Source organism: Chanodichthys erythropterus, chromosome 13 (genome assembly GCF_024489055.1).
Source record: "Chanodichthys erythropterus isolate Z2021 chromosome 13, ASM2448905v1, whole genome shotgun sequence".
NCBI classification, from domain to species: domain Eukaryota; kingdom Metazoa; phylum Chordata; class Actinopteri; order Cypriniformes; family Xenocyprididae; genus Chanodichthys; species Chanodichthys erythropterus.
The window spans coordinates 47,009,987-47,036,678 of record NC_090233.1 but is presented as its reverse complement, the minus strand read 5'-3'; the positions used below and the strand labels follow the sequence as shown (position 1 = coordinate 47,036,678).

Here is a 26,692-nt window from a genome sequence, read left to right as displayed (position 1 = left end):
GAAACTACAGATGAGCCTTTTGGGTACATATTCTTTCAGTGTTTGGGTAGTTTTTGTGTTACCCAGCTCCTTTGTCAGACATTGAGTTATTTATCGTGGACTTTTTGCAACCTTTTCAGGAGAGAGCGCTGCAGCTCCGTCAAATTGGGTAAAATGCAGGTTTGTACATTTTATTTTATCTATGAATTTGTTATTATGCTGTATATTTTTTAATTTTATGCAAAGCAACATAAGGCGCAATGCGAGTCACCTAAACAAGTGTATTTTCGTGTGATGGAATTATGATTTTATTAAAATATTATTTTATTCAAAAAAATACAGAATATAAATATTTAGTATGCTAAAATATGTTCTCAGAATTGTACACTGATTATTTATGGACAGTTAATGGAGTCAGTCACAGCATATTGTGGCTATGAAAATGCAGGGCAGCGGTCTGAAGTTAGCAGTTCCCCCGTCAAATGCGAGCCATCTCTGGCATTAGATCCAGTGCCGTTACGGTGGAAAAGGGACAACAGAGACTGGTCGATTACATTTGAATTACTTCTAAATGTTTAATTTTTACTTCTAATATTTGTTAAATGAGCTTAAATGTAGACAATATGTATTTAAAAAAAAAAACTATATAAAATATGCTATACTGTAAAATATAATTGGGGAAAAAAGGAATTATTATGCAAACCAGTGTTTGTGTGGAGTATTGTAAAAAAGTTGAGGGGTTAAAGGGTTAGTTCACCCAAAAATGAAAATTCTGTCATTTATTACTTACCCTCATGTCGTTTCACACCCGTAAGACCTTCGTTAATCACAGATTCACAATGCTCCGATGCTTCCTGAAGCATTGTTTTGAAATCGGCCATCACTAAATAAGTCTTATTTTGTTTTTTTGCTGCACCAAAAGTATTCTCGTCGCTTTATAATATTAATATTGAACCACTGTACTCACATGAACTGATTTAAATATGTTTTTAGTACCTTTATGGATCTTGACAGAGGAAGTGACATTGCTCCCTATGGAGGCCTCACGGAGCCATCGAATTTCAACTAAAATATCTTAATTTTTTTTTCGAAGATTAACGAAGGTCTTACGGGTGTGAAACGACATGAGGGTAAGTAATAAATTACATAATTTTCATTTTTGGGTGAACTAACCCTTTAAGTTAATCTTTAAAAAAAAAGAAAGAAAAAAAAGCTATATTATAGTAAAAACGAATCAAACCATTATGCTGGGTTAAATCAACCTATTATGCTTGGGTTATGCTAAATAACCCAATTTGCTGGGTAAAATTAACCCAACATGTGCTCTGTCCTATATTTACCCAGCTCTTGGGTTGAAAACAACCCAAATTGGGTTGTTTTTAACCCAGTGTTTTTAGAGTGTTTGTATACCTTTAATCAACAACAGAGTTGAGAGAGACAACATCATAGTTGGATATGGGGAATGAAGCAGGCTAGATTTGAACCCGCATCTACAACACATGAATTAACAACCGTGCCACAGCACTGTCCAAGTTTATCAGTGAGCATATGCAAAATAATGATAATATATACACTCCTGTTCAAAAGTTTGGAATCAGTAATATTTTCTTTAAAATTCAGGAATAAATTACATTTTAAAATATAGAAAACTGTTATACTTTAAATTGTAATAACATTTAACTGATTTTAATGTGTTTTAATCAAATAAATGCAGGCTTTGTAAGCACAACTGACTCCTTGCAAAAACATTTAAAAAAAATCTTACCAACCCCAAACATTTGAACAGTAGTGTAACCTTGAAGAAACCATCAGCAGTTCACTGTAAATGCAGAAAAGAAGCTGTTGATTACAAGTGGCTTCCCTCTCACCTGGCTGATGTCGCTGGTCCAGGCCGCTTTCTCCTGACGGGAGGGAGCCAGCAGCACCACAGTAAAGGCAGGAGCATCTGAGGGCTCTACCACAATCTTAAAGTCCAGGTGACCAAACACCTGCCCTGAATTTTTAGCTAAAAAAAACCCAGAAGGTTACAAATGAACACGAATCATGCACAAAATCCTAATTATCAGTCCTGTGGGATCACTCAAAATAACAATGGCAATACAAACTAATTGAACTGAAGGGATCTCTTCTTAGAAACATAATAGTGATGGTGATGTTTATTAAATAAGCTCTTAGGAACAATATAAAGGAATTAAGAGAAGGTCATTGTGATGCAGTTTTGAATTAGCCCTTGGGTCTCTTTCTATACCCTCAAGTGGATAATCAATCCATGACAATTATCATCTCTGCCCATTTGACATTTAAACAGCAGGCAGCTTTGACTCTTTTCTGACCTGTTCATAACAGTTAATTAACCAGCACTATATGAATAATGGCTAATATATAGCTAATGATGCATGTCTCCAATCATCTGTGCTGATGTGTTTGAAAATTGTGCATGAAAGAAACAGTCTCACCATCCTCATCATTGGCGTCAGGCTCTTCGATTAGAGTGCACTCAATCAGGGACAACACACCACCTTGCTGCCAGAGTCAAACCATTAGGATGAGAGGTTAATCACAAAGGGAGAGTTTTCTGATAGTGATGGTTTGTTAGAATAATGGGTTTGTAATGGATCTGAATGTACAAAGACATTCCAAATGTGTTTTCCAAAAGCCTATGTATTGCTTGCTTATAAATCTCATCACCAAATAATTATGACAACTGGTAATTATTTAACTGGCTAACAAAAACGAGGTATTTTTGAAAATGAGAAATTGACTTGATATTAGTTCGATGCATTTTTCAACTAGAGTGTAATTTGTGTTTTAAAAGAGTTACACACATATTAAAATGTTATGAGGAAATTCGGTTTCAGAAATTGTGCCTGAGGATTGACGTAGTCAATTAAAAAAGCACAGATGCACTTCACACATTCTGTGAGTTATGCAATAATATGCGCATGGGGTGTAGGGACTGAATGAAATGAACAGGGGAAGCTCAAATCTCATCACACATGATTAACCTTTTGAAATCATTATCAAATATTTGCCTCTGGGTTTCTAAGTTATTGATCTTCAGGGGTTAGTTTCTTAATCACTATGTCTTACCTGCCTTATCAATACATAAAAGATAGACAGGATGACATCTTGTGGTTTTCTTAGTTTTTTTTTTTTTTTTGGAGTGACTGGTATGTATTAAATGTCATTTTCTCTTTGGTTGATTTGTTGCAGTACTCTGTGTGCATGTGCGTACCTTGAGCAGGTGAAGTTTGCCTCCCGAGCTGCGTGTGCAGATAAGGAAGTGCTTGGTAAAGAGGAAGCACTGTCTCTCGCCTTCTTTTTTGAGTGAGAGAGAGCCTAGTCGCACCTTACTGAGCTTCCCTCTCTCCACTGAAGGCAACTGGATCAAAGAGCCTGAGAGAAAGACGGCCAGAAAGAGAAATGAAAAATGTGAAAAAGAGTGACAAGTCAAGTTGAGTCAACAGAGCCACAGCAGCATACCAGAACAAATGATAAATGAATCAAAGACACTTTTACCACTGAACAAAAGACTACAAGAAGAAAAGGGAAACGTGGCAGATTTTCAATCAGGACATGGAGTGAAAAAAAAAAAAAAAAAATCAAAAGATTCAGATCTCATAAGCCACAGTCCAGGAAATCCATACTGTCACTTCAGTCTGGTTTATTCTTAGTTTGGTGACAAAGCCCTGACACTCCTATCATCTTATCTTTGTGTGGGTGTGCAGTTTCATGTTCGCTCGAGCTGTACACTCTTCCATCCATGTGTGGTGTTGTATGTTCAGAACGTTGTGTTCAGATCCTGGCACTTCTGTCTAGATTGGTTTGGTGTCGGGGTTCGGATATTTATGCTTCATGTTTTGTCTCTTGTTGTGAGCGCACAGGTTGAGTGTTCATTCACTTACTGTGTGCTCTTGTCTCATGTGTTTTTATAGAGTGCCTGTTATGTTTTCATTGGCCAGGCATTTTTGTGTTGTGTTATATGTAGTTTGTGGCATTTATGCTATCAAGTTGTCCCATTCTGTGTAGCTTTCATGTTTGTCATGTTTTGTGTGAGCACATAGCTTTGCTTTGTTTATTTGTTTCTATGTGCCATGTGCTCTGATGTCTATTCTCTTAACTCTGTCCTTCTTGTTACCTGATTATTGGTTTAATTGCCCCACCTAGGTTTCTTTCCCTATTTATTGTCCCTGTGTGCTTAGTGCTGTGCCAGATCGTCATACTGCTCCCTGTTGTGTCCTACCAAGTCCTGCTGCCGGTCCAGCTTTCCCCCGATTGATTGATTGATTTATTTGATGAATTAATTAAAGGTCATACCTGCCTCATCAAATCTGATTTAAACATTTTAAATTAAATATCACAACTGAATCTATTTACTTTATTAAATGGATAATAATCACACATTACAACATTTAATTATTTTTTTTTACTAATTTATCATTTTAACAATAAACAATAAATGAATACATATTAGTTATATGAACTTGAAAGGATATCATTTAAATTAATTATAATTAAAACAGGTTCAAAATTACCATTTTAATGTTTCACCCTAGGATTTATAACAGGTTTTTTTTTTAAGATATCCTAATACATTTTTATTATTTATTTATTTATTTAATTAATTATTGCTTATATGAAAGCGCATAGGTTAACATTTCAAGAGAACAAAAACATCTTTGCTGTAGCCACATTTTAAATGCTGGAGAGATTGCAGATTTCCAGAGAAGCAAGAATTTGAAAAGGAATCAGTTTTTCATTATTACTAAAAATGAACATTCTGGATAGATAAAGCATTTGTACTATCAATGCATGCATGATTTTTTTATTATATCACTGTATGTGGGCAGAGACAAATCAAACAGTCAAATCAATGGTCACTGGCTTATTTCAACTTGTCAGCTGGAAAATCAACAACTCACATTGACTTCAGTTATTTTTGTCACTGCAGAATGATGTATGTATGAATGACCTTTTAAAATTAGATGTCTATTGTTTATGCTGTGCCTTTAAGAAACACTTTGTTGAATGTGAAAAGGGAAACTTATTACATACCAGATATAATTTTTCTGCCCAATATAGTGTTTAACTCCACCATCGTTCAATAATGGCCTTTTTGCAAATCATGTATAAGCTTTATGCCGAACATCACATGAACAAACAGGACAACAGGTCTCATTGCATTCGCTTGTTGTAGAAAGTGTTAACAGCTGTATGAACTGACGATGATATCTATGGACTTTTAAAGTAATCGGCTAACATAGTTATTTATATTAATGTTGGCAAATTTTAATATCTGAATGTTCGTGAGGAAAAAACTTTAAAGGTGCCCTAGAATTAAAAATTGAATTTACCTTGGCATAGTTGAATAACAAGAGCTCAGTACATTGAAATGACATACAGTGAGTTTCAAACTCCATTGTTTCCCTTTTCTTATATAAATCTCATTTGTTTAAAAAGACCTCCAAAGAACAACATAACACCGACTGTTACGTAACAGTCGGTGTGTACACGCCCAATATTTGCATATGCCAGCCCATGTTCCCAACATTATGAAAGATATTAGACAAGGGCAGCCAGTAACGTCTGGATCTGTGCACAGCTGAATCATCAGACTAGGTAAGCAAGCAAGAACAATAGCGAAAAATGGCAGATGGAGCAATAATAACTGACATGATCCATGATAACATGATATTTTTAGTGATATTTGTAAATTGTCTTTCTAAATGTTTCATTAGCATGTTGCTAATATAGGTTACTGTTGGTTAAAGTTACCATCGTTTATTACTGTATTCACGGAGACAAGAGCCGTCGCTATTTTCATTTTTAAACACTTGCAGTCTGTATAATTCATAAACACAACTTCATTCTTTATAAATCTCTCCAACAGTGTGTAATGTTAGCTTCAGCCACGGAGCACAGCCTCAAACTCATTCAGAATCAAATATAACCACCCAAATAAACACTATACTCACATGACCCGAAGCATGCATGCAGCATACATGACAAACATCTTGTAAAGATCCATTTGAGGGTTTTATTAGCTGTGGGAACTTTGTAAATGCACTGTATTATAGAGTCGCTAGCTCGATGGGCAGGGAGCATGAGATTTAAAGGGCCAGCAGCACCTGAATCGGTGCATAGTTAATGATGCCCCAAAATAGGCAGTTAAAATTAATTTAAAAAAATCTATGGGGTATTTTGAACTGAACCTTCACAGACACATTCAGGGAACGCCTTAGACTTATATTACATCTTGTAAAAAAATGTTCGATGGCACCTTTAAGATATCAATCTGCATATGTAATGGGCATTAGTTATGCTCATCTTTGGTAGCTCCTTTAAAGGCATTTTGAGTAAAAACAGCTCAAGAAGCACATACAAAAGAGCAGAACTGGAAGCGATGTAACCTGTTTTACAGACGGAAATTGCTGATAGGAATCAGGATACCAAATGATTTGAGCTGATGAGCTATAGACTGGACAGAAAGAATAAGCATACTTCTTAAATAATAAACTTAAGCCACTCTTTCATAATGTGGGGATCCTGCAGAAAGAATGCAATACGGAAGTAAAATGCATTCTGAGCGATATTTCATATTGTCTTGAGCTGAAGTCATAATAATGATAAATCCTCTCACACTGACTCATGGGGCTTTGGGTTTTAAAAAATATGAGCTGAACCAAATGAAATGTCAACAACAGAAATTGCTTCCCCTGTCACTCATTCTACAAAAGAACATGAACTATGAACTATCATTGTGTGTAATGATGTCATTTCCTCTTTCACACATTCCATGCAGACCCCTCCAAGTACTCGTTATTCCTTGTTTTCCTCTTCTCTGTTACAGCACTGGATTCTAATACATTATAAAACACCTGACTCAAACACATCAAATACTCTGTCAATCCTGGAGACAAGGCTGTCCAATTCTGAAACCATGAATTATTCAGAGGCCGAGGGGATCAAAACAAAGTTGTTGCTGTCACTCAGGTGCTGCTTCTGCTTAAAGTAGCGTGTCAGGCAGGTGGCAGCTCGAGGTGTTAACACGACTCACCTTGTCTCACAAACGTCTGGCTGGTGTCAAGGAGGATGTCACAGCCCTCCACGATCATGCGCTCAATAGCCAGGTTTTTACGGATGTTTTCTGTGTCACTCACTTCATCGTGCATCACCCTGGAACAATGCAAACATGACACTTGTGTCACAAATGAAAATGTGAGAAATTCACCATATTACCTTTTGCCACTTTGATAAAAACGTTCTCTGACAAAGCTGTAAATGAACATGTCAGGATATAAGAAGCACTAGTGTTAGTGTAACTTATTTACAACCACTACATAAATGCCAAGTTTTAAAAAAACAATGTCAGTGGGGAATTCACTAAGCTAAAGTTACTTGCAAGCACTGTCTGCATCGTTTTGACATATTATTCACTAAAATAATTCAAATGTAATCTATCATCGACTGTTGCCATGATCGTTATGTTATATTTTCAATTAATTTCCATTTACCACATGCTTTTCTACAGCCGATTAAGCGCAGTGTTATTGTTATTGTGCTGTTTTGTGAAAGAAGAAATTTAAGATTTACATAGAAAGAGGTGTGTTTGTACTGAGAAAAATTACTTCATACTATTGACGCAAAGCTAATTCGCAGCATTAAACATAGTTCATCCAAAAATAAAGATTCTGTCATTATTTACTAACCATCATGTCGTTCCAAACCTGTATGATTTTTTTTCCATACAATGGAAGTCAATGGTAACCAAAATTGTTTGGTTGATGACATTATCCAAAATATCTTAATTTGTGTTCAGCAGAAAATGTCATACAGGGGTGTGTTTCCCAAAGCAAACTATGGTCGCAAGTTCTGTCGTTAGCAATAGAGTTCAATGGGAGTTACCACCATAGTTGACTAACGATGCATTCGGGAAACACACCCCAGGTTTGGAATGACATTAAGGTGAGTAAATGATGACAGAATTTTCATATTTGGGTGAACTGTCCATTTAAATGCATGGTTACACAGGTTTGTGGGTGGTTAGTGAAAAAGACAAATGCACTCAAATGCAATGTTTTAAGTGAATTCGCCTCAGAGTGCATTTCTCACCTGGAGAGTTCCTCCAATTTGGACTTGGCAAATTCTAGACTTTTCCTTTCCACATGCTCATGAGGTGTATGAGCCAGTAGCTCATGAAGAGTGATGATATAACGAGGGATCTGTCAATCAATCGTATAAAGAGAGAAACACTGAAAAGACTGAAAGTGTACAAAGAAAATGAGAGAATTTGCGCCCACAGAATGTCGCTCCATCAGTCAACCAAGTTTTAAACATCCTTCGCTCCATATACAGTATGTTCGCTACTTACATATTGAGGCTAATTTGATAATGCTTTCATCCAAGAGTCTAGTATTTCAAGTACTTTCATTTAATTCTACAGATTTTACCCCAAAATTACCTCAAAAAAGTCTACAGATTCTGTCAGGAAACTGATTGCCTCGAATGTTTGAGGAATTGAGATACATCAGGCTTCTACAAGTGATAAATGAGGCTCTTTTCAAAATGAGAGTTCGCTCAAATGGTTTATGGAAAACAAATGTCTTGTTTGAAGAAACACAAGCAGGCAATTCCCAGTGGCAGTTCAAATTAATTGAACAAATCAAGCTCTTCGGTGATCAGGCTAGAATTAAATAAGACACTAATGAGAGTGCGAGAGCAACACCTGAAACATGGGGTATGTGAGAAACGTTTCCAGCATCCTCCCCTCACACGCAGCGTTTGATTCATACTGCTTCAGGAGTTTGTCAAAGTCCCGGTTCTGCTTACAGTTGGCCAGAACCTGAAGACTGTACTGGTGGTTCCTCACAAACTCCTGATAGATGTTAAGCATTGGCAGCAAGATATCAAAGAGATCCGCTAAAAGGAGAAAATAAAGTCAAAGTCGTTAAAAATGGATTCTTTTATTCAGAGCAGCGCTTGAAAATGCTTATCTGGGGTTTAGGATGTTGGCGGGGGTTTTGTCTGGCTACCATTGTTGCAGATGTGTGCATGTCTGTATACGGTGAGATAGGAGAAAATCAGGCGTCACTGACGGGTTTGATTGAGATGCTGTGCGTCAGCGGAAACGGCTTGTCCTTGATGTTAGTGTCACCCTGCAATGTGCTGTCTTTGTTGGTGGGGTGTTCTGAATAATAGCTGCTTCTGAGTGCAGTAATTAGCTTTCTGAGAGATAAAACGTAACCATCATGACATACCTAGAACCAGTGTAGGCCAGTTTGCTATCCTCGCCTTCAGTCCTTGATGGAATATTTCATGCAGAAACATGATTGTCTCACTGAGGACAAAAAAAAAAAGTGTATATCAATACAACAGCTCATTCATAATGATGAGTCAAAGGGATAGTTCAACCAAAAATTATATAAAAAAAAAAAAGGTCATCACTTACCCTCAAGTTGTTCCAAACCTATATGAGTTTATTTCTTCTGTTGAACACAAAAGAATATATTTTAAAGAATGTTGGTAATCAAACAGTTGACGGTAGCCATTGACATCTATAGCATTTTATAGAAGTCAATGGCTACCATCATCAACTGTTTGATTACCAACATTCTTCAAACTATATTCTTTTGTGTTCAACAGAAGAAAGAAACTCATACTGGTTTGAAACAACATGAGGGTGTGTAAATAATGACATTTTTTTTTTATTTTTGGGTGAACCAACCCTTTAAATACCACACAAAGGCAAATAAAAATACATTTCTCACCTGTAAGCACAGTTGTATTTTGGTTGCAGTTAGGTTAAACTGCAGTACAACATTTTTAAAACATTTGTAGGATGTGTCAACACTGAGGCTGTATTTTATACATATTTTGGAACCCAAGCTCATTGGAAAACGTGCCTATGGCGTTAATAATGCAAAATGATATTACATTGCTTCTTGCAAATTTTGATACGCTTTCAAAGTGAAATGTCTGGTAAGTGGCATTAAAAGCTTGTTCAGTTTTATCCATATCAGGATGAATGTGAATCTGGCAACATTTTATTACATTGGTTGTTGTATATCATGGCAGTTCGGAAATTAAATGTCCTGTGAGTGGTTAAGTTCAAAAATAACATACCACCTACACTAAACCTTCCCCTAAACCTAACTAATAGTGTTAACAAAAGCAAACGTGAGATAAAAACACTCTTTGCTAAAGAAACCATACCATTTTAGTTTCCTTCCCCAAGTTTTTGAACTCTTCTATCGTGACTTGAGTTTCACTGGATTCGTACACAAGTGTTATGCATACATCAGAAAAGTCATACATATGGAGCTGGTTATGGGATGCAAACATCATAATGTATTTGATTTCAAAAAACATGCACTATGGTAAAAGTGTTTTGAGGACATAATGGTATTATGCAAGGAACCACAAGAAAATATATCTTTATTAATCAATAACACTGGTCTACAACTTTTTCAGAATTCATCTGCCTCAGAGATAAAATGTGCTATTTAGTGTATTTTGATGTGCTGATGTACATTTTATGTCTATGTATATTGTGTAGTACATGGAACTTGTTCTGTTTATGTAAATAACACTTTAAAAAGCAGCAAAAGAGTTATGTTAATCAAATTTATTATGAAACAGGCATATATATATATATATATATATATATATGCGCTTTGTCATCTCAAGACTACGGTAATTACGACGTGTGAACCAAGCGGCAACCTCCCCCTTTCTCTCGTGAAGCCAATACAGAAGTAACTTAAACTGCGATTCATCGACTGGCCGCTAGGGACAGGCTCCAAAAGAGAGCAAAAGAAAATCTCATAGAGTCCCATGTTAAATTGGCCAAGTTTATAGCAGAAAAAAACATGTTTACAAGTTGGTTCAAATTGTGGTTTTGGTCTATACTGCTATTTTTGCCCTTCATGACAACTCTGAGGGGGGTGAATTTTTGTATAACTTATCCGTTTAAATTATATTAAGCCTTAAAGTTCTGCATAATTAAGGGCGTGGTCGCTTGAGTGACAGGTAGAGTGCGCTGCTGTCTGTGAGCCGTCATGTTACCTCAGCTGCCGCTGAATTTGGCATCTCAGCCGTTTTTGTGCTTTTTTTTTCTCGATTATTTTATATAATTATAAAATATGGCTTGCTGCATAATATTCGAGACTGATGTGTGTCTGTGTGCATGCATGGGGAAGAGACACAGAACACACGTTGTTGGATCGTGGCATTGGCTGAAAGTTTTGATTGCGAGATTTACTACAATGACAATACCAGGAGGATATACAACTCTGACAGCACTGCTTGGATATTATAACTAAAACTGGTGCACTATTTTGAAAAAAATATACTTTGGACACACGCTCATTTGTTTGTTAGATACGATCGCTGCTCAGATTGCATCCTTTCTTGAAGAACGATGACAGAGAGCAGATCATTCAGAAGAAATGTGAAATGTTTTTTTTTTGTTTTGCAATGGACATTTATATTTTACCCAAGTGCCACAGATTGGATTCATCTCGCGATCTCTATTATAAAGGTATGAAGTCCCATTTGATTTTCCATGTTGTTATTTGCACACCCAACACTACTGGTGTTTGAGCATCTATATCTTAAAGAAACACCGTAGATTGACAGTAAACCTTTAGAATTTTCTGATGATAAAACTTATCTTCATTAATAATTTAGATAGTATCTAGATAGATAGCTCCTTTGCTTGCTAACATGGTCACGTCGAGCTAGGCGGGCGAGGTTTCATCAACCAGTCACATCAGCTCAAACCACCTCCCCACCTCTTTGCCCATTTTCAGTTATCCAGAAGTGACGTGCGGTAAACGCGCAGCTAAGATGGCCGCGGCCTCATTTACGCGTCAAAACTGCTGTTCAGAACTCTATGGGTGACGTCACGGATGCTACGTCCATCTTTTTTTACAGTCTATGGTGTGAACGCAGCAGGGTCATTCCGCGTCAACTCAACCAGAGGTCCCTGACTAAATTTTTTTATTTTATTAATATTTTTCTGTAGAAAGGCAAACAAAAATAGTTATGAACGCCAAAATATTAAATGTCACAGATTTATATTTACTGAGTAATCCACCATTTTGTAGAAGGGGGCAAAATGACAAATTTCACCTTAGATTTCGAGCAAAATTAGAGGAGTGTAAAAATGACTTTACAAAGACGCAACATCATTATTTTAATTTTACACAGAGATTGGTTGATCTATTAGTAAAATCTGTTGACTTTGGCTATCTTTGTTTCATGATATGCCAGCGGTGACAGTTCAAAAATGGCAAAAAGCACTTCTTGTGTTTTTTTCCTCAAGTGTTCATGCCTGCAACTCAAGAAGTATTAAAGATATTTTATATCCTTTTAGATTCTGGTTCTTAAACTTTCCTTTTGGCATCTTCATTTTAAAGGTTTAATCTCTGTGTAAAAATAAAATAATAATACTGCCATCTTGCTAAAGTCATTTTTACACCCCTCTAATTTGGCTCCAAATCTCAGTGAAAACTGTTATTTTGACCCCTCTCTTCAAAATAGTGGATTACTCAGTAAATATGCATCTGTGACATTTAACATTTTGGCTTTCATCACTATTTATCTGTCGCCCTCCAGAAAGAGTTTTGCACCCCTGCTGTATGATTTCTAGAGATGATATAGGGCAATTTGTGATGTAAGCTCCATTAAGATTGCATCATCCATGACTTCTAGGAATAACATGATGCAATTCATATTATTTTGCCTAAAAAGCAAGTACTATCCAAACCCAGTCATCGATTTATTCATAGATCCAGTTAAATATGCATCTTAGTATTTCTGGTTTAAATTGACATCCCTTGCCTTTATTTCTCACTTATCCTCCGCCATTCCCAAGTCAAGGGTCTTACATACTGATCAATAGCATATTTTGAAAACTAGAGCCAATCAACAATTTTAAGCATCATTTTCATTCTCAGTAACCCTAAATTAGTCAAGTTTGACTACATTTATTTCAGAAACATTTTGGCTGTAGACCAGTGTAATCTGTCACTGTAATCATGATTTGTGTGAAGAGGAATAAAAGTTGTTGGTATTTTATTGCCACTAGTGCAGGGTTGTCCAAGGGCCACTGTCCTCCAGCTGACTTGTTGCCTCGCTGCACTATCAGGCAATTAATTTGGTAGCATTTGGGCACGAAGGCACCTCATGAAACTGATTTCGGAAAGACTTCTGAGGCAGCATAGCAAAATAGCACAAAATAGCGCAAGCTTTGGTGATAACTAAGCGAATATTTAATTACTACAACAGTAATTTCTTGTTAGAAATGACATCAAAAATGGTAAACGTTGGTCAAAAACATACATTTACACACAAACTGACCACCAACCGCAACTTTCAGATCACAAATTTATTTTTTAGCTCAAATGTCACAGAATGGAAAGCACAGGATTGTATGATATCAAAGGCAGCGAAGGATACTTCTATGCTGTCTTCAATAAATAGATTAGATGAAGGTATCTCATGAGACAGCAAGCGAAAATTTGTATTCGGACGTGCCTTGATGCCTTTCTACCTTAGAATAGGTCCTCAGAAGGCAGCATTTTTCAGTTTTCGAATTCAGCCACAATCTGCAGGTTTTTGGCCCTCCGTGAGCAGAATTGGACAGCCCTGTACTAGTGTTAATTTAGCTGAAACTGAAGTTAATTGCATCTATCTGAACCTTTTTGGAGTTTCACAAAAATGCAAGTAGAGGCATGTTTTTCTAATGAGCCTATGTTGATTTTTTTGAGTTTTCAAAGCCACTGAAACCAAATTACACACCTGTTAAGGAAGATGCTACTGACATCATCATGGCTTATCGGTGGTTTTTTGGAGCTGGCAGCCATTCTGAGCGGCCTCAGGAAGCAGTTGACCAAGATGGAAAGCTGATGGACATACTCTGTCTCAGCTTCCACCATGTTGAAGACGATCTGGTTTCTTTTCCTCATGCTCTCAGCATGAGGAGAACAAATGTAGTCTTGCACAATAATCTTCCACTTCCTTCTACACAGCCACCCTCGCATGAAGCTCTGGACCTACAAAGAGAAAGTGTGAGTTGTTTTAGTGTATCTAGGATTATTATTTGTGGCCTCTGTTTGATGAAGGAATGATGATGAGATGCACAACATCCTTATTTCATTAATTTATAAATGTTCAACAAGCCCATATCTGCATTGTTTAAATGTAAAAATAGCTTGTCTTGTTTGTTCTGAGCAGTTAAACTGAGCTCTGTTCTTCAGAAAAATTCTCCAGGTCCCAAAAATTCTTCAGTTTTCCAGCATCTTTTGCATATTTGAACCCTTTCCAGCAGTGACTGTATGATTTTGAGATCCGTCTTTTCACACTGAGGACAATTGAGGGACTCAAACTCAACTATTAAAAAAGGTTCAAACATTCACTGATGCTCCAGAAGGAAACACAATGCATTAAGAGCCGGGGGGTGAAAACTTTTGAACAGGATGAAGATGTCTAAATTTTTCTTATTTCGTTTGAATATCTTTGAATATATATAATTTTTTTTGTTTTTTTCATTTAGTACTGCCCTTCGGAAGCAACAGAAGATACTCGCATGTTTCCCGGAAGACAAATTAAGTACAATTTACCTTGATCTTCAAATTCCAAATGTTTTCACCCCCCATATATTAATGCATCATGTTTTTTCTGGAGCATCAGTGAATGTTTGAACCTTTTTTAATAGTTGTGTTTGAGTCCCTCAGTTGTCCTCAGTGTGAAAAGACGGATCTCAAAATCCTACAGCCACTGCTGGAAAGGGTTCAAATATACAAAAATGCTTGAAAACTGATGAATCTGCAGGAGCTGGAGGATTTTTCTGAAGAACAGAGCTCAGTTTAACTGCTCAGGACAAACAAGAGACTCATGAACAACCATCACAAAACAAAAAAACATTCGTGGATCATCAGGTAACCACAAACAGTATTGAGAATCAATGGTTCACATACTTATGAATGGGGTTATTTTAATACATTCAGTTATTTTTTGTCTTGTGGACCATATGTAAACATCTTTTATGTAAAATATCTTACTCAGGACAGTACTAAATAAAAAATAACATGCATTTTGGATTATATCCCTTATTTTGTTAAAATTATTCACATTTTCACAGATTCTGCAAGTGGTTCACATACATTTTCTTGCAACTGTATAATGAAGTTCTTTACCTTTTTGATTTTTTTTATATCAGGATCCTCGTCTTCCTGGTATACGTGGTAGGGACGCATTCTTTCCTTAGTTTTGTTCAAGGCTACAATCTTTAAGAGAGAGCAAAATACAACATTACAATGTGCAGAACACGTGAGAAGGGAATTGGTGGAGGTGACTGTCAAAACAATTGGGCTGCAAATGGTCGCTGTGATTATAATTTGACAACTCAGATAATGCTGGGGTATTTAGCGCTTATCCCTCTAAATGAATCAGCATGTCATAAATTTGGGTCATGGAGACCCTGTGTGGGTGCTGGCACATCAGATAACCATCTTAACTTCCTCTCCATGGACAATTTCCTTCCTTCATTCAACAGCCTTCATCAAAAAGCTCTCTCACCAAGCCTTTATCAGGCATTTACTCTGGATGCAAATAGGTTAAATGCCCCGCAGCGTATCTGCCAGTATGTGTGGTCCACAGACTGCTGGCACAAGCCAAAGTGCTATTGCACACTCTAGATACTAATAGTCATGTTCGTCATTTATTCTTTTCTTTCTTTTTTTTATTAAGTGTTAGTTTGGAATAACAAAAATCCTTTCATCTAATCTGAAGGCTTTCATCACTACTCTTTGTTTTAAGAGGATGATGGTAATGTTTCCTTAATCTGGTTTTACTGCCATCTTATAACATGCAAAATTTATGTTATTTCATTTTTACAACAATAAAAAAGTATACATTATTCTATAATGAAAAGAATCACATATGACAATGCAGCATTTACACAGAATGTATAGTATTTGAGAATAATTTGGCTTTATGTAAGCAATATAAATGTTTTTCTACAATATGGGGGTGTGAGTCTGTAGTAGTTGTTAAAACTGAAAGTATTTTTTTAATTTTCTCCTCATAAAATATTCATAACTCACAACGAGTATAAATGCAGATGTTTCTGTTTAAAACAACAAAGCATTGCATTTATGGCTTCATCATTTATTCATAGACGAATAATACTGATATACCTTTGACACTACAACAAAAGTGGATTTTATGACCATTCTATTATTCACCGGACATATGTCTATGCAAAGAAATAGCATAAGGAAAATAACATCAATGACAATGATAGAGAAAGAGAGAGAGAGAGAGAGAGAGAGAGAGAACAAACATTGACCACTAAGTATAATGAGCTTAATTAAGATTACACATTCCTCATTGCTTTGCATTGATTTATTCTCTGAATCATGTGTTCACATGCCACTGACCCTGCAATGTCAATAATGGGGCATAATTCTTGTCCCCATGGCGACTGGGCCAATGGGGAGGATAATTCCCTGGTAACACAACTAGGGAACAGATAAGGTGCAGAGCCTGAGAGATGCTCTGTGGCACACTGGGATTGAATATGTTGCTGGTAACCTTAATCACAAAAAGAAATATACTGGAAAAAGTAATATGAGAAAAGTAAACCTACAGTAAAACTCCATATCAGGATTGTGTCAATCTGCTTAAGTCACAAATGCTTTTAGTAATGCAACATTTTGGAGACCTGCACTGTTATTAGATTAATGGGATCTAGAGTGGTTCACCAATTCATAAAATTGGACCACACATTGGAAAACAGCCCGTTAAGTGGCACAGCTCAAGCATATACATTACCTCAGCTTTAAGCCTCTCAATCTCTGTGTCTTGGTCTTCCAGTTGTGTGCGGAGCTGATTGGCTGCCACCTTCTCTGTCTCCACAATTTGCACCAGGTGGATGTACTTCTGCATAAGAACCTCACGCTCAATGATGATGTCAGAGTAGCTGAGATGAAAATGAGAGGGTTAATTAATTAGATTTCAGAAGTAGGAGTTTATATATGCCTGGATTCATTTAGCAGAGCTCAACAATAAGAATGGTAAGTTGAAGGAACTGCCACTATCGACAAATGGTACTCACTGTGGCTGAGAGCCAAGTAAAATGGGTGGAGGTTGACCTAGTCCAGCTCCACCTCTGTGGATCTAAGAGGTGGAGCTTAACTTAATTAGGTTTAGGGATTAGGGTTGATGTTAGGGTTTGTGTGTGGTTGGGCCTTCTCCAACAACTAGGTCCAGAGAGGGGGAGCTGGACGTCAAGCTCCATTGGCTCTGCAGTGAGCAGCCTCTCACTATCGAGCAACTTATATTTGTCGCTATAGGGTCTTTTGCACCGGGTAGTTCTAAGAACTCAGCAATCGGAACTAGCCACTATGATAGTTCCCCGAGAACTAACTAGAAGAACACAACTCCCCAGACAACAGGTAAATGCCGTTATCGCTGTTTTCTATGTTAGTGAAGTAAATATGTTTACATAGCTTTTTAAAAATGCAGGGTGCTGGTGTTTGACATGCATTTGGCCAGTCAATATACACTTACGTCACTGGTAGTTCCTATAGTGCTGGTTTAGACCCTACTCTGAAGTAGGAGCTAATTTAGTTCCCCCAAAAGGGGTTCCTAGACCTAATAGTTCCTAGTTCCTGCAGTGCGAACATCGCAAAATCCGGGTATTCCGCCAACAGTTCAAGGAACTATGAAAAGGTTCCTCTGGTGCGAAAGCCCCTTATATCTTAACTTATTGATTTTTTTTTTTTCTTCAAAACATCAGTTAGCCTGGGTTGAAAATTATAAACATCTCACCATACCATCACTTTCCAGTGTGTTTATGACATTATTGCTGTTATGGATTTAAATTATAGCTTTAAATGATAATTTCCAGATATAATTGGAAATAAAAAGCATATTAAAAATATTTGTAACTTTTTAAAATGAAAAAAAAAATGAAAAATGTTTTAAATTGTTTAAAAATTAAAATAAAACATGAAAAATTATATTTAAAAAATGCAACCAAAATATGATGCAAAAATAACAAGACATGTATCATTTATTGTTGTAGGGCCTATGTGTTTATGGTGCACTAACTGTACCGCACTTTGTCTCTACCTATTGTCCAAGATTTATTTCCAGTTACATTTAAATGAACAATGTTGGCCTGTTTGAATGAAGTCCAATGTGTCCTGTCCAGATGTTCACAGGCACATCTGCTCATGGGCACCCAATAATCCTTTAGATTCAGCCCATCACCCCAGTGACGCAATACAAATGTACACTGCGTGTGGCTTGTGTATAAATCTGTATAGGGAGTATAAATCTCTGGAGTGCATGTGAGTGCTTTAAATCTCAGAGGGTTTTTGTGTCTGCAGAATATCATGTGCATGTGTGTGTGTGTGTTTGTGTGTGTGTGCGTGTGTTTCTGTGACATATCAGGACACAAATTTGTATAATGATATGGGTATGACATAGGAGAGGGTGACTTATGAGGACATTACCCCATGTCCCCATTTTTCAAAAGGCTTATAAATCATACAGAATGAGAAAGTAAAAATGTGCACAGTTTCCTGTGATGGGTAGGTTTAGGTGTAGGGGTAGTGTAGGGCGAAAGAAAGTATAGTTTGTACAGTATAAAATTACGCCTATGGAATGTCCCCACAATTCACAAAAACGTGTTTCCACCACAGGAACTTTCCCCAGAAACTAGGGATTTTAGGGTTGTACTCAGTGTCTTTCAACCACAGGAACCAGGGTCTAAATGAAGTTCCAGGTAAAATTTCTCCTCAGAAGGTCCCTGCTCATGAGGTAGTACTTTTTCAACGTTCAGGAACTTTCGGGGGTGGGAGTCGTGGGACTTGGGTGCTGAACATGCTTATTGGTTGAGTTCATGCAGCATTTTGATTGGTTGACTTCACGCAGCATTTAACCACCATTTTTAAAAGTCTGTTGTGGTGTGTGCAGTAAGAGTTGCTATTCAAATCAACAATGGAGTTTAAAAAATACGACCAATGGCCTGGCGACAAGGTTCAGGTGTTATTAAGCTTATATGCGGAAGACGACATCCAGCGGGAACTGGAAAGTCGCGCGCAGTCCTACGTCACCGGACTAATTTGTCTAATCTTCATGGTACTTTAGAGTAGACCATGATGGAAACACAGACAGATCTGGGGGAAAAAAGTTAATAGGACAAATTTTTCCGGGTAATTTCATGGGAAACGCAGCTTATGTCATTGTCTCAGAAATGTTTACATATTTTTCATGTCAGTAAATCTATTGTTAACAAATATAAAATTACCAATTACAGCAACAAATAATATGGAAAATAAATAAATAAGCTTAAATAAAGAAATAAAGGACATAAAGGGGGAAATAAAATTTAAAAAAAAAATTTATTCAAAATTGCTTCAAGAAAAAAAAATGTAAATGCTAAAAGAAAACTGTCCCACTAGACCTACTAAGTTACTAAAAAGTTTTTAACTTGCTAAAAAAAGTCTTATTTTGCCTATGGCACTAAGTAAGACAAGACTGGTGCACCCTCAAAAACCAAAAAAAATTAGTACAAGACCCCTCTGGCAACAGTGATTCCACTACCTGAAATTAAAGCTTAATATTCAGCCTTGCTCTAAGGCAGATCTGTGATACAACAAATAAAGCAGTTTAAGCTTTCTTTGGAGTTTTTTCTCTTGGAGATGAGATATAAAACAAAATTTTCATCTTAGGCTGCACATCTGAGCACCAAGGAGAGAGGAACAACAGTGCTGTCAACCTCAGTGCAGCTTATTTGTTGCTGTGCTGCTCTGCAGTGACAGGGATAAATGCACAATGCGCTTGACTTAACCCGCTCTGATATGTCTCTTTCTTATTATGATGATTTTATTCTTTCAGCCTGAGAGCAAAGCTTCTTTAGCGCTGCTAAACATTATCCTTGACTAAGCAGGATATAAAAACAAATATACAAATACACACACTGCTGCATTATACCTGGCCTGAAGTATGGCCTCCACCCATTCATCACAGTCTGACTCCTCCTCCGTCCGCAGCTCCAGAGGCTTCTGTCCATCATGCCCGAAGATGACAAGGAAATAATGCTGAAAAAGTAGACGGATAGAAACAAATTAAGAAGTTATATACCTATATAGACCTTGTATAGACCTATACAAGCCTGTGTGTGTGTTTTGAATCTACTGAACTTCAATTTGTACTTTGCCACAAATAGTGTACTTTGGTGTCCAATTTTTAAACTTTAGAGGCACAACCGATGAAAAACTATTAGATATGTTAAATAAACTATTATCTAGCATAAAAGTAACTTAGCATTGCTAAGTTATTTTTAACTAATCTACTGTCTGTGTTCTGTCTACTTAAAATGGTAATTTTGGCCTTTCCTACCTAGTTGGATACCAATTAACTGTATTCAACAAGTCAAACAACGTCACAGTCTTGACATAATCTGCTGAATATATTTTGTCATTTTTACTTCATTTTAACCACATTTTTGCACATCCTTAGTATCTATTTTTAACCTTTTCAAAATATACAGATTTCTTTAAAATGATGACACTCAGGACCATACACATCATGTAGATCCTGTCTACAGAATGAGAATGAGAAGATAAATAAACAATCTAGGTTTTTACACAAATTGCAGTGTTCAATTCATTTGTCAAACTCATCCTTCATACCAAGTATTTCATTTTTATGGCTAGAAATGCACTTGCAAAAAAATAATTGAAAATAAAATATCTTATTTAATATTTAGTTTAACCTCCTGAGGTCAAACTATCTGGCCAAATATAATTAATTTTTCAAGAGTTTTAGACGTTATTTCGTATCTTATTTGTGCCTAAACTCTAAAATATGAATATATATTACAAACTCATAGAAAAATCAAGCTTAAACTGCCAGCACACAGATGCTGACAAGCTCTGTGAAATAAAACAGGTACAGGGTTATGAGAGTCTGAGCACTGTGTAGCTTGAGGCCATCTGAAAGGCAAATAAACACATGCAGCCGCTTAACAGCAGGTGCGAGAGGAGTTGAATCAGCTATTGTCGTAATGACCTGAGGGAAAATGCGAAATGAGCTGGTTAGCATGTGTGCGTTCACAGTGATATTAGCAAGCGCCTTCGCAAGCTTTAAAATGTCACATACAGGGGTTTGACAATGAAACTGAAACACCTGGTTATAGATAACAATAATTTATTAGTATGGTGTAGGGCCTCCTTTTGCAGCCAATACAGCATCAATTCATCTTGGGAATGACAAGTCCTTCACAGTGGCCAGAGGGATTTTGAGCCATTCCTCTTCCATAACAGTGGACAGGTCACGTAATGCTGGTGGAGGAAAACATTTTCTGGCTTGCCCTTCCAAAACACTCTAAAATTGCTCAAACAAATTTAGATCTGGTGACTATGCAGGCCATGGGAGATGTTCACATTTACTTTTATGTTTATCGAATCATTCTGTCACAAATCTTGCTGTGTGCATTGGTGCATTATCATTCTGATACACAGCACCCCCTTCAGGGTACAATGTTTGAGCCATTAAGTGCTTCCAAAATGCTTCGGTAGTCCTTGGCAGTGATGCACCCATCAAGCACAGTAGGGAATGCCATGATATTGCAGCCCAAACCATCACTGATCCACCCCCGTGCTTCACTCTGGGCATGCAACAGTCCGGGTGATAAGCTTCTTTGGGGCTTCTCCGAACCATAACTGGGGAAGACAGTGAATCTGGACTCATCAGAGAATAATATATGTTTTGCATTGTCCACAGCCCAATAATTGCACTGTTGGAACCAATGAAAACAACATTTGGCATTGGCATGATTGACCAAAGTTTTGGCTATACCAGCCCGACCATAAATATTAGCTCCCAACAAACCGGAGAGTCACGATGTGCATTTAATTCTGCGGTGAATTAGATGTCTGTGGTTTTTTAATGTTTTTTGGACACAATCCCTTTTAGATAGCTTCCTCATGCGTCGACAGTTACTTCTGTTGGATATGGTTCATCCTACGTGGTGGTATGCCGCCATTACCCGGGATACCATGGCTCTTGATACACCACAAAGACTTGCTGTCCTGGGCACAGATAAGCCAGAGAGATGTGAACAATTTTTTGAACTCTGATATGTTTCCCATTATGTTGTGTGGATTGCAATATTTTATGTACAGCTGTGCTATTGCTCTGCTAATTCAAACTTCACACTCTGCTCTTACTGATGGAATGTAAAATTGGCCACCAGGCTGCGCATATATAGGTGTGAAACTTCCAACACTATACTGGCCAGTGTTTCAGTTTCATTGTCCAACCCCTGTACATTTTATTGCAGATTCACTGCTTGCAAATAATGTGTAATATATAAATATGTGGGGGAATATGTAAAAAATAAATAAACAATTAAAAAATGAAATAGAATAAAGTCTTTACTTTCTACATAGGGGAATGAACTATACTGCAATCTTGTGTATCAATAAAAACTTCTGCTTCAAAGACATTTTTTTAATGAAATATCAACTAGATCAAGGCATTTGCAGTACTAACCACAGCCAGACATCTGGAAAAGGAAAAAATTAAGTGAGGTTTGGCCTTTTGCAGACAATGAAATGCACCATCACTTCCAAAAAAAAAAAAAAAAAAATCTTCTGGCGGTATTCAGCTGACACCGAGAGAAAGCAAATCACAGCCTAAATGCATGAAAGCTGATCATTTCCATCCTTAAGTGGCTGAATTAGCATACACTTACTTATCCAGTGGGAAATAAGCCTAAGATATATACAGGTACTGTAGATAATTATCACAAGTTTATTTATTTATACAAGGCATCGTTATGCATATCAATCCAATCTGCTAATGAAAAGGTTGTGCGGTCAGAATGCAGAACATATCGCATTTGTTTGTGTATCTGATGTTTACATTTATTTATTTCACATCTGCAGCTGATGCTAATGAAACAAGCTACTACAGCTGGTCATGCAACTAGAAACACATAAAGCTCCACTCGTTGCTCTTTGAGTCATCACTGGATTCATGAGGAGGGAGACAAAATACAATACAAATAACTTATTCAGTTTGTGATAACCATGTATATGTCAGAGATATAAAGATCTGTTTGTGCGTCAGCTTGTTTACAGATGTGCATATGCGTCCAGTATATGTATGTACACATATTTAAGAGTAAAACCGCGGTTGAAGTCAAGTTCAAGGGATTAAGCGTTCAGCATTTTCTAGCACAGACAGGCATGAGAGGCCTTATGTAACCCTCCCTCGATCTATTTACAGTCTCCCAGGCTGGCTGCCTCTCTGGACGTCCTCCTGCTCTCCTCTCTAGGCGTTTAAGTTGCATGTAAACAGAAGGATAAAATCAGCACAAGGCATTTTTATGACCTCCCAATACATACTCAAAACCAAGATTGCTTTGTAAGATATTGGTCAACCTAGCAGAATGCACTTAAATATCTAAATGTACTTATGGACCCTTTTCATAGACTATTAATTTGTTAACGTTAGTAAACATTAGTAAACTAAACATTGGTAAAAATCTAATTGTTCATGTTATTTCACAGTGCATTAACAAATGTTAACAAAAACAACATTTAGTCTTAGTAAATGTTGAAATTAACATTGACTAAGATTAATAAATTCCACAGGACTATTGTTCATTGTTAGTTCATGTTGTCATGATGCAGGCGAGGAAGTTAAGTTGGGCAGAAGAAGATGTGGTTCCAATATAGCCAGAATGTTTATTAAACAACTAAAACAAAGGCAATGCAAAACAAGAGGGCAAAAATGTAACAGCTTCACACATAAAGGCAAAGACAATACTGGACAGTGACTGGAACAAAACTGAGGGCTTAAATACAAAGGAGATAACCATCTGAACAAGAAACAGGTACGCAAAGCAATCAGAAACCATGGCTGTGTCCGAAATCACCCCCTATACCCTATATTATTCTCTACCCTAGTCCACTAATATAGTTCACTTGAGGGAGTGAATTCAGACACTGAGCTGAAAGAGCTGCCACTTTTGTTTCTGATGCTATTTAAAAATTAAAAATTGAAACTTAGTAAAATGGCAGCTCCGGTAGTAATGAAAAGATTTATCTTGAACTGTCATGGACACTATGTATAAACCTTAATTAAACAATTTAATAATCAATTAAAAGGAATTTTTACCTGTTTTATATTACACTGTAGCCACATTGGACCAGCGTTTGAAATATGGATGGATGGCACAACCTTCAAAATGCATTATGGGTATTTTCTTGCAGTATAACATACAGTGGTTGTACACTCATTATTATATTAAGTGAATTGTGAAATTGAACAAGTGCTCTCGATAACGTCCACTATGGTTTTGGACACCATTACAAATGGCTTTCCCCTCAAATAGTGCCCTATTTAAGGGTATAGGGGGTGATTTCGGACACAGCCCCTGACAACAAACTAAGGCATAATCAACCTAGGGATCAGAAAATCGGGAAAATAGGGAACAAAGGAAACACAGGGAACATAGGGAATCAATGAAATACAAACTAAATGTCCATAAAACAGAACATAAACCTGACATGTTAACTAATATAGTTAACTAATGTAAACAACTGAAACCTTATTGTAAAGTGTTGCTGAATATCAAAAGATTAAACAGTTTTTTTTTTTTTTCTTTCAAGCAATGGACTAGAGTCTGTGAGCAGCCTTGGTGACAGAATGAGATAAAAACAAAGTCAAAACAAATAGACAGACATCAGAGTTAATACACAACTCAATATTACATCTCTGCAATCATAAGCCCTGGAGCGTCTTTTAAATGGTCTATCAGTGCTCTTGTGTATGATACTTCCTGCAATAACAGGAAGCAAGTAATTTGCTCAAACTCCTAACATTTACTAAGGAAGGCAATCAGATTTTTCACAAAAAGAAGATTCAGAAATGAAATCAACTTCTGTAAATGAAAAATCTTTTTTTCACAAAAGCATTATTCTTTTAATTTGCGTCTAACAGTAAAACATATTTAGTAAAACAAAAACGCAATGAAATACAAAAACAAAAAAAGTGGGTTGATAAAAGTTTGTGATTTCCAAAGGTGAAAAGAATACAAATAAAAGGTATTGAAAAATACAGAGAAATTTCTATGCACTGCAAAAATTCAACATTTGGTTTTCAGTGATTCATTCTACATTATTATTATTTAGTCTTCAGTGCATAAGTAAGAAACTATAAACCAAGCAGTAATATTGCATTATACACCATTTTTAGCATTAGTGTGTTTATGAATTTATGTTTTATAAGTTATAGCAGTATCATTTTGAGCTTGCTGCAAATTTTGCATTTTGTAAAGAAAATAATTTTATTAAATCTTTTTTATTATTATTATTTTTTATTAAACAACATAAATATGTTTAGCAAATATATGGATACACTGAAATAAAGATCATTCTGCTTTGGTGGGGCCAGAGCAAACTGGGAAAAAAGCAGAAAAAATGTCTTATGCTTATCAGAAACATGTTTTGACATCAAAATATAAACAGACATGGCGCAAAATGCAAGAACACCAATAAGCCAGAGGAATGCTGGTTTACATGCAAAATCTACAGTTTTCGTGTTTCGGTTTTGCTTAAACCATTTATGAACTTAACCAACTAAAGAATGTGCATGTCAATCCACACATAGATAAGTAAAGATAAGATAAGGCCAAACCATAACTTTCCAAAAAAAAAAAAAAAAAAAAAAAGAGGCTATGTTATACTACAGTATAGAGCCAAATATTCTCTTTGAACAAAATAAATGAGAAACAGCCCACATTGATACTGACCTAGTAAACTAAATCATCGGCGCTCTGCCCCTTTACACGCATGAGCTCCTTTCATTGCGGCTGCGAATGGACCAGTGACCCCTGCACTCACAAGCAGTTATGCTGGTCTTTCCCCCTGTAATGGTCTGACTGAAATACTTCCTAACCTACTTCCTCAAACAAGTCATACATTTGTGAAATGCTGTAGCTCTGCATTCACAAGGCCATGCCCTAAAGTGCTGAATTATATGAAAAGTGTCTATTCTGGGCAGAGCGTTTATATGGAAGTGGTACACACAAGCTGAGTCCAATTCAGAGCCTGCATCCTTTGAAGGACGCAGACTCCAAAGGCCACACCTTCGAAGTCCAAGAAGGTAGAACCGAGTGTTGTTAAATAGAATGGTCTAGCCTATGGAGGATTGTTCTTGTCGCCTAGCAACTGTGACAGGTGCCACTGACAAGCGGCAGTAACATCTGTACTAGATTTTTTTTTTTTTTTTTTAAGTTGTAGGGTCTCAATAGAAGTCAGTAGTCAGGGCACTGATCAGGGAGTCGACCATTTTAAGGCTGTCTCAAAGGCCCTGTTTACACCTGGTATTAAGATGTGTTTTGGTTGATCGGATTACAAGTGGATAATGCTAAATACAAGTGTAAACAGGGTGTAAAACGGTTTGAGCTTGTCCATTTTCGACCACTTCCAGAGGTAGTCGAAAACGCATTCGACCAGAATCTCACCTACTCTCCGCCTACTGACCCAACGCATAAACATTATGGAAAGCTCGCTATACAGGATTAAACTTTGGCATCTGAAGACCCAAGTTTGAACAATGTACCAACACAATGTTCTCTCACCATTCCTGATTTCTAATACGCACGCACAGCGTTCGGCAG

The 26,692-nt window shown here is 36.8% G+C and overlaps 1 protein-coding gene across 2 annotated transcripts in view; it reads right to left on the bottom strand.

Annotated features, from left to right (window-relative positions):
• The window catches only part of rasgrf2b (Ras protein-specific guanine nucleotide-releasing factor 2b), a 71,752-nt gene that overhangs the window by 24,889 nt on the left and 20,171 nt on the right, over positions 1-26,692 (bottom strand). For both annotated transcript variants that reach the window (XM_067407244.1, XM_067407245.1), the window contains exons 2-12: positions 19,990-20,096; positions 16,819-16,966; positions 15,180-15,269; positions 13,783-14,036; positions 9,237-9,316; positions 8,705-8,898; positions 8,092-8,201; positions 7,037-7,155; positions 3,215-3,375; positions 2,436-2,502; positions 1,848-1,984 (exon numbers count right to left, since the gene is read on the bottom strand). In XM_067407244.1, the coding sequence (XP_067263345.1) occupies positions 1,848-1,984; positions 2,436-2,502; positions 3,215-3,375; positions 7,037-7,155; positions 8,092-8,201; positions 8,705-8,898; positions 9,237-9,316; positions 13,783-14,036; positions 15,180-15,269; positions 16,819-16,966; positions 19,990-20,096 (1,467 nt within the window). The remainder of the gene's footprint in view (positions 1-1,847; positions 1,985-2,435; positions 2,503-3,214; positions 3,376-7,036; positions 7,156-8,091; positions 8,202-8,704; positions 8,899-9,236; positions 9,317-13,782; positions 14,037-15,179; positions 15,270-16,818; positions 16,967-19,989; positions 20,097-26,692) is intronic.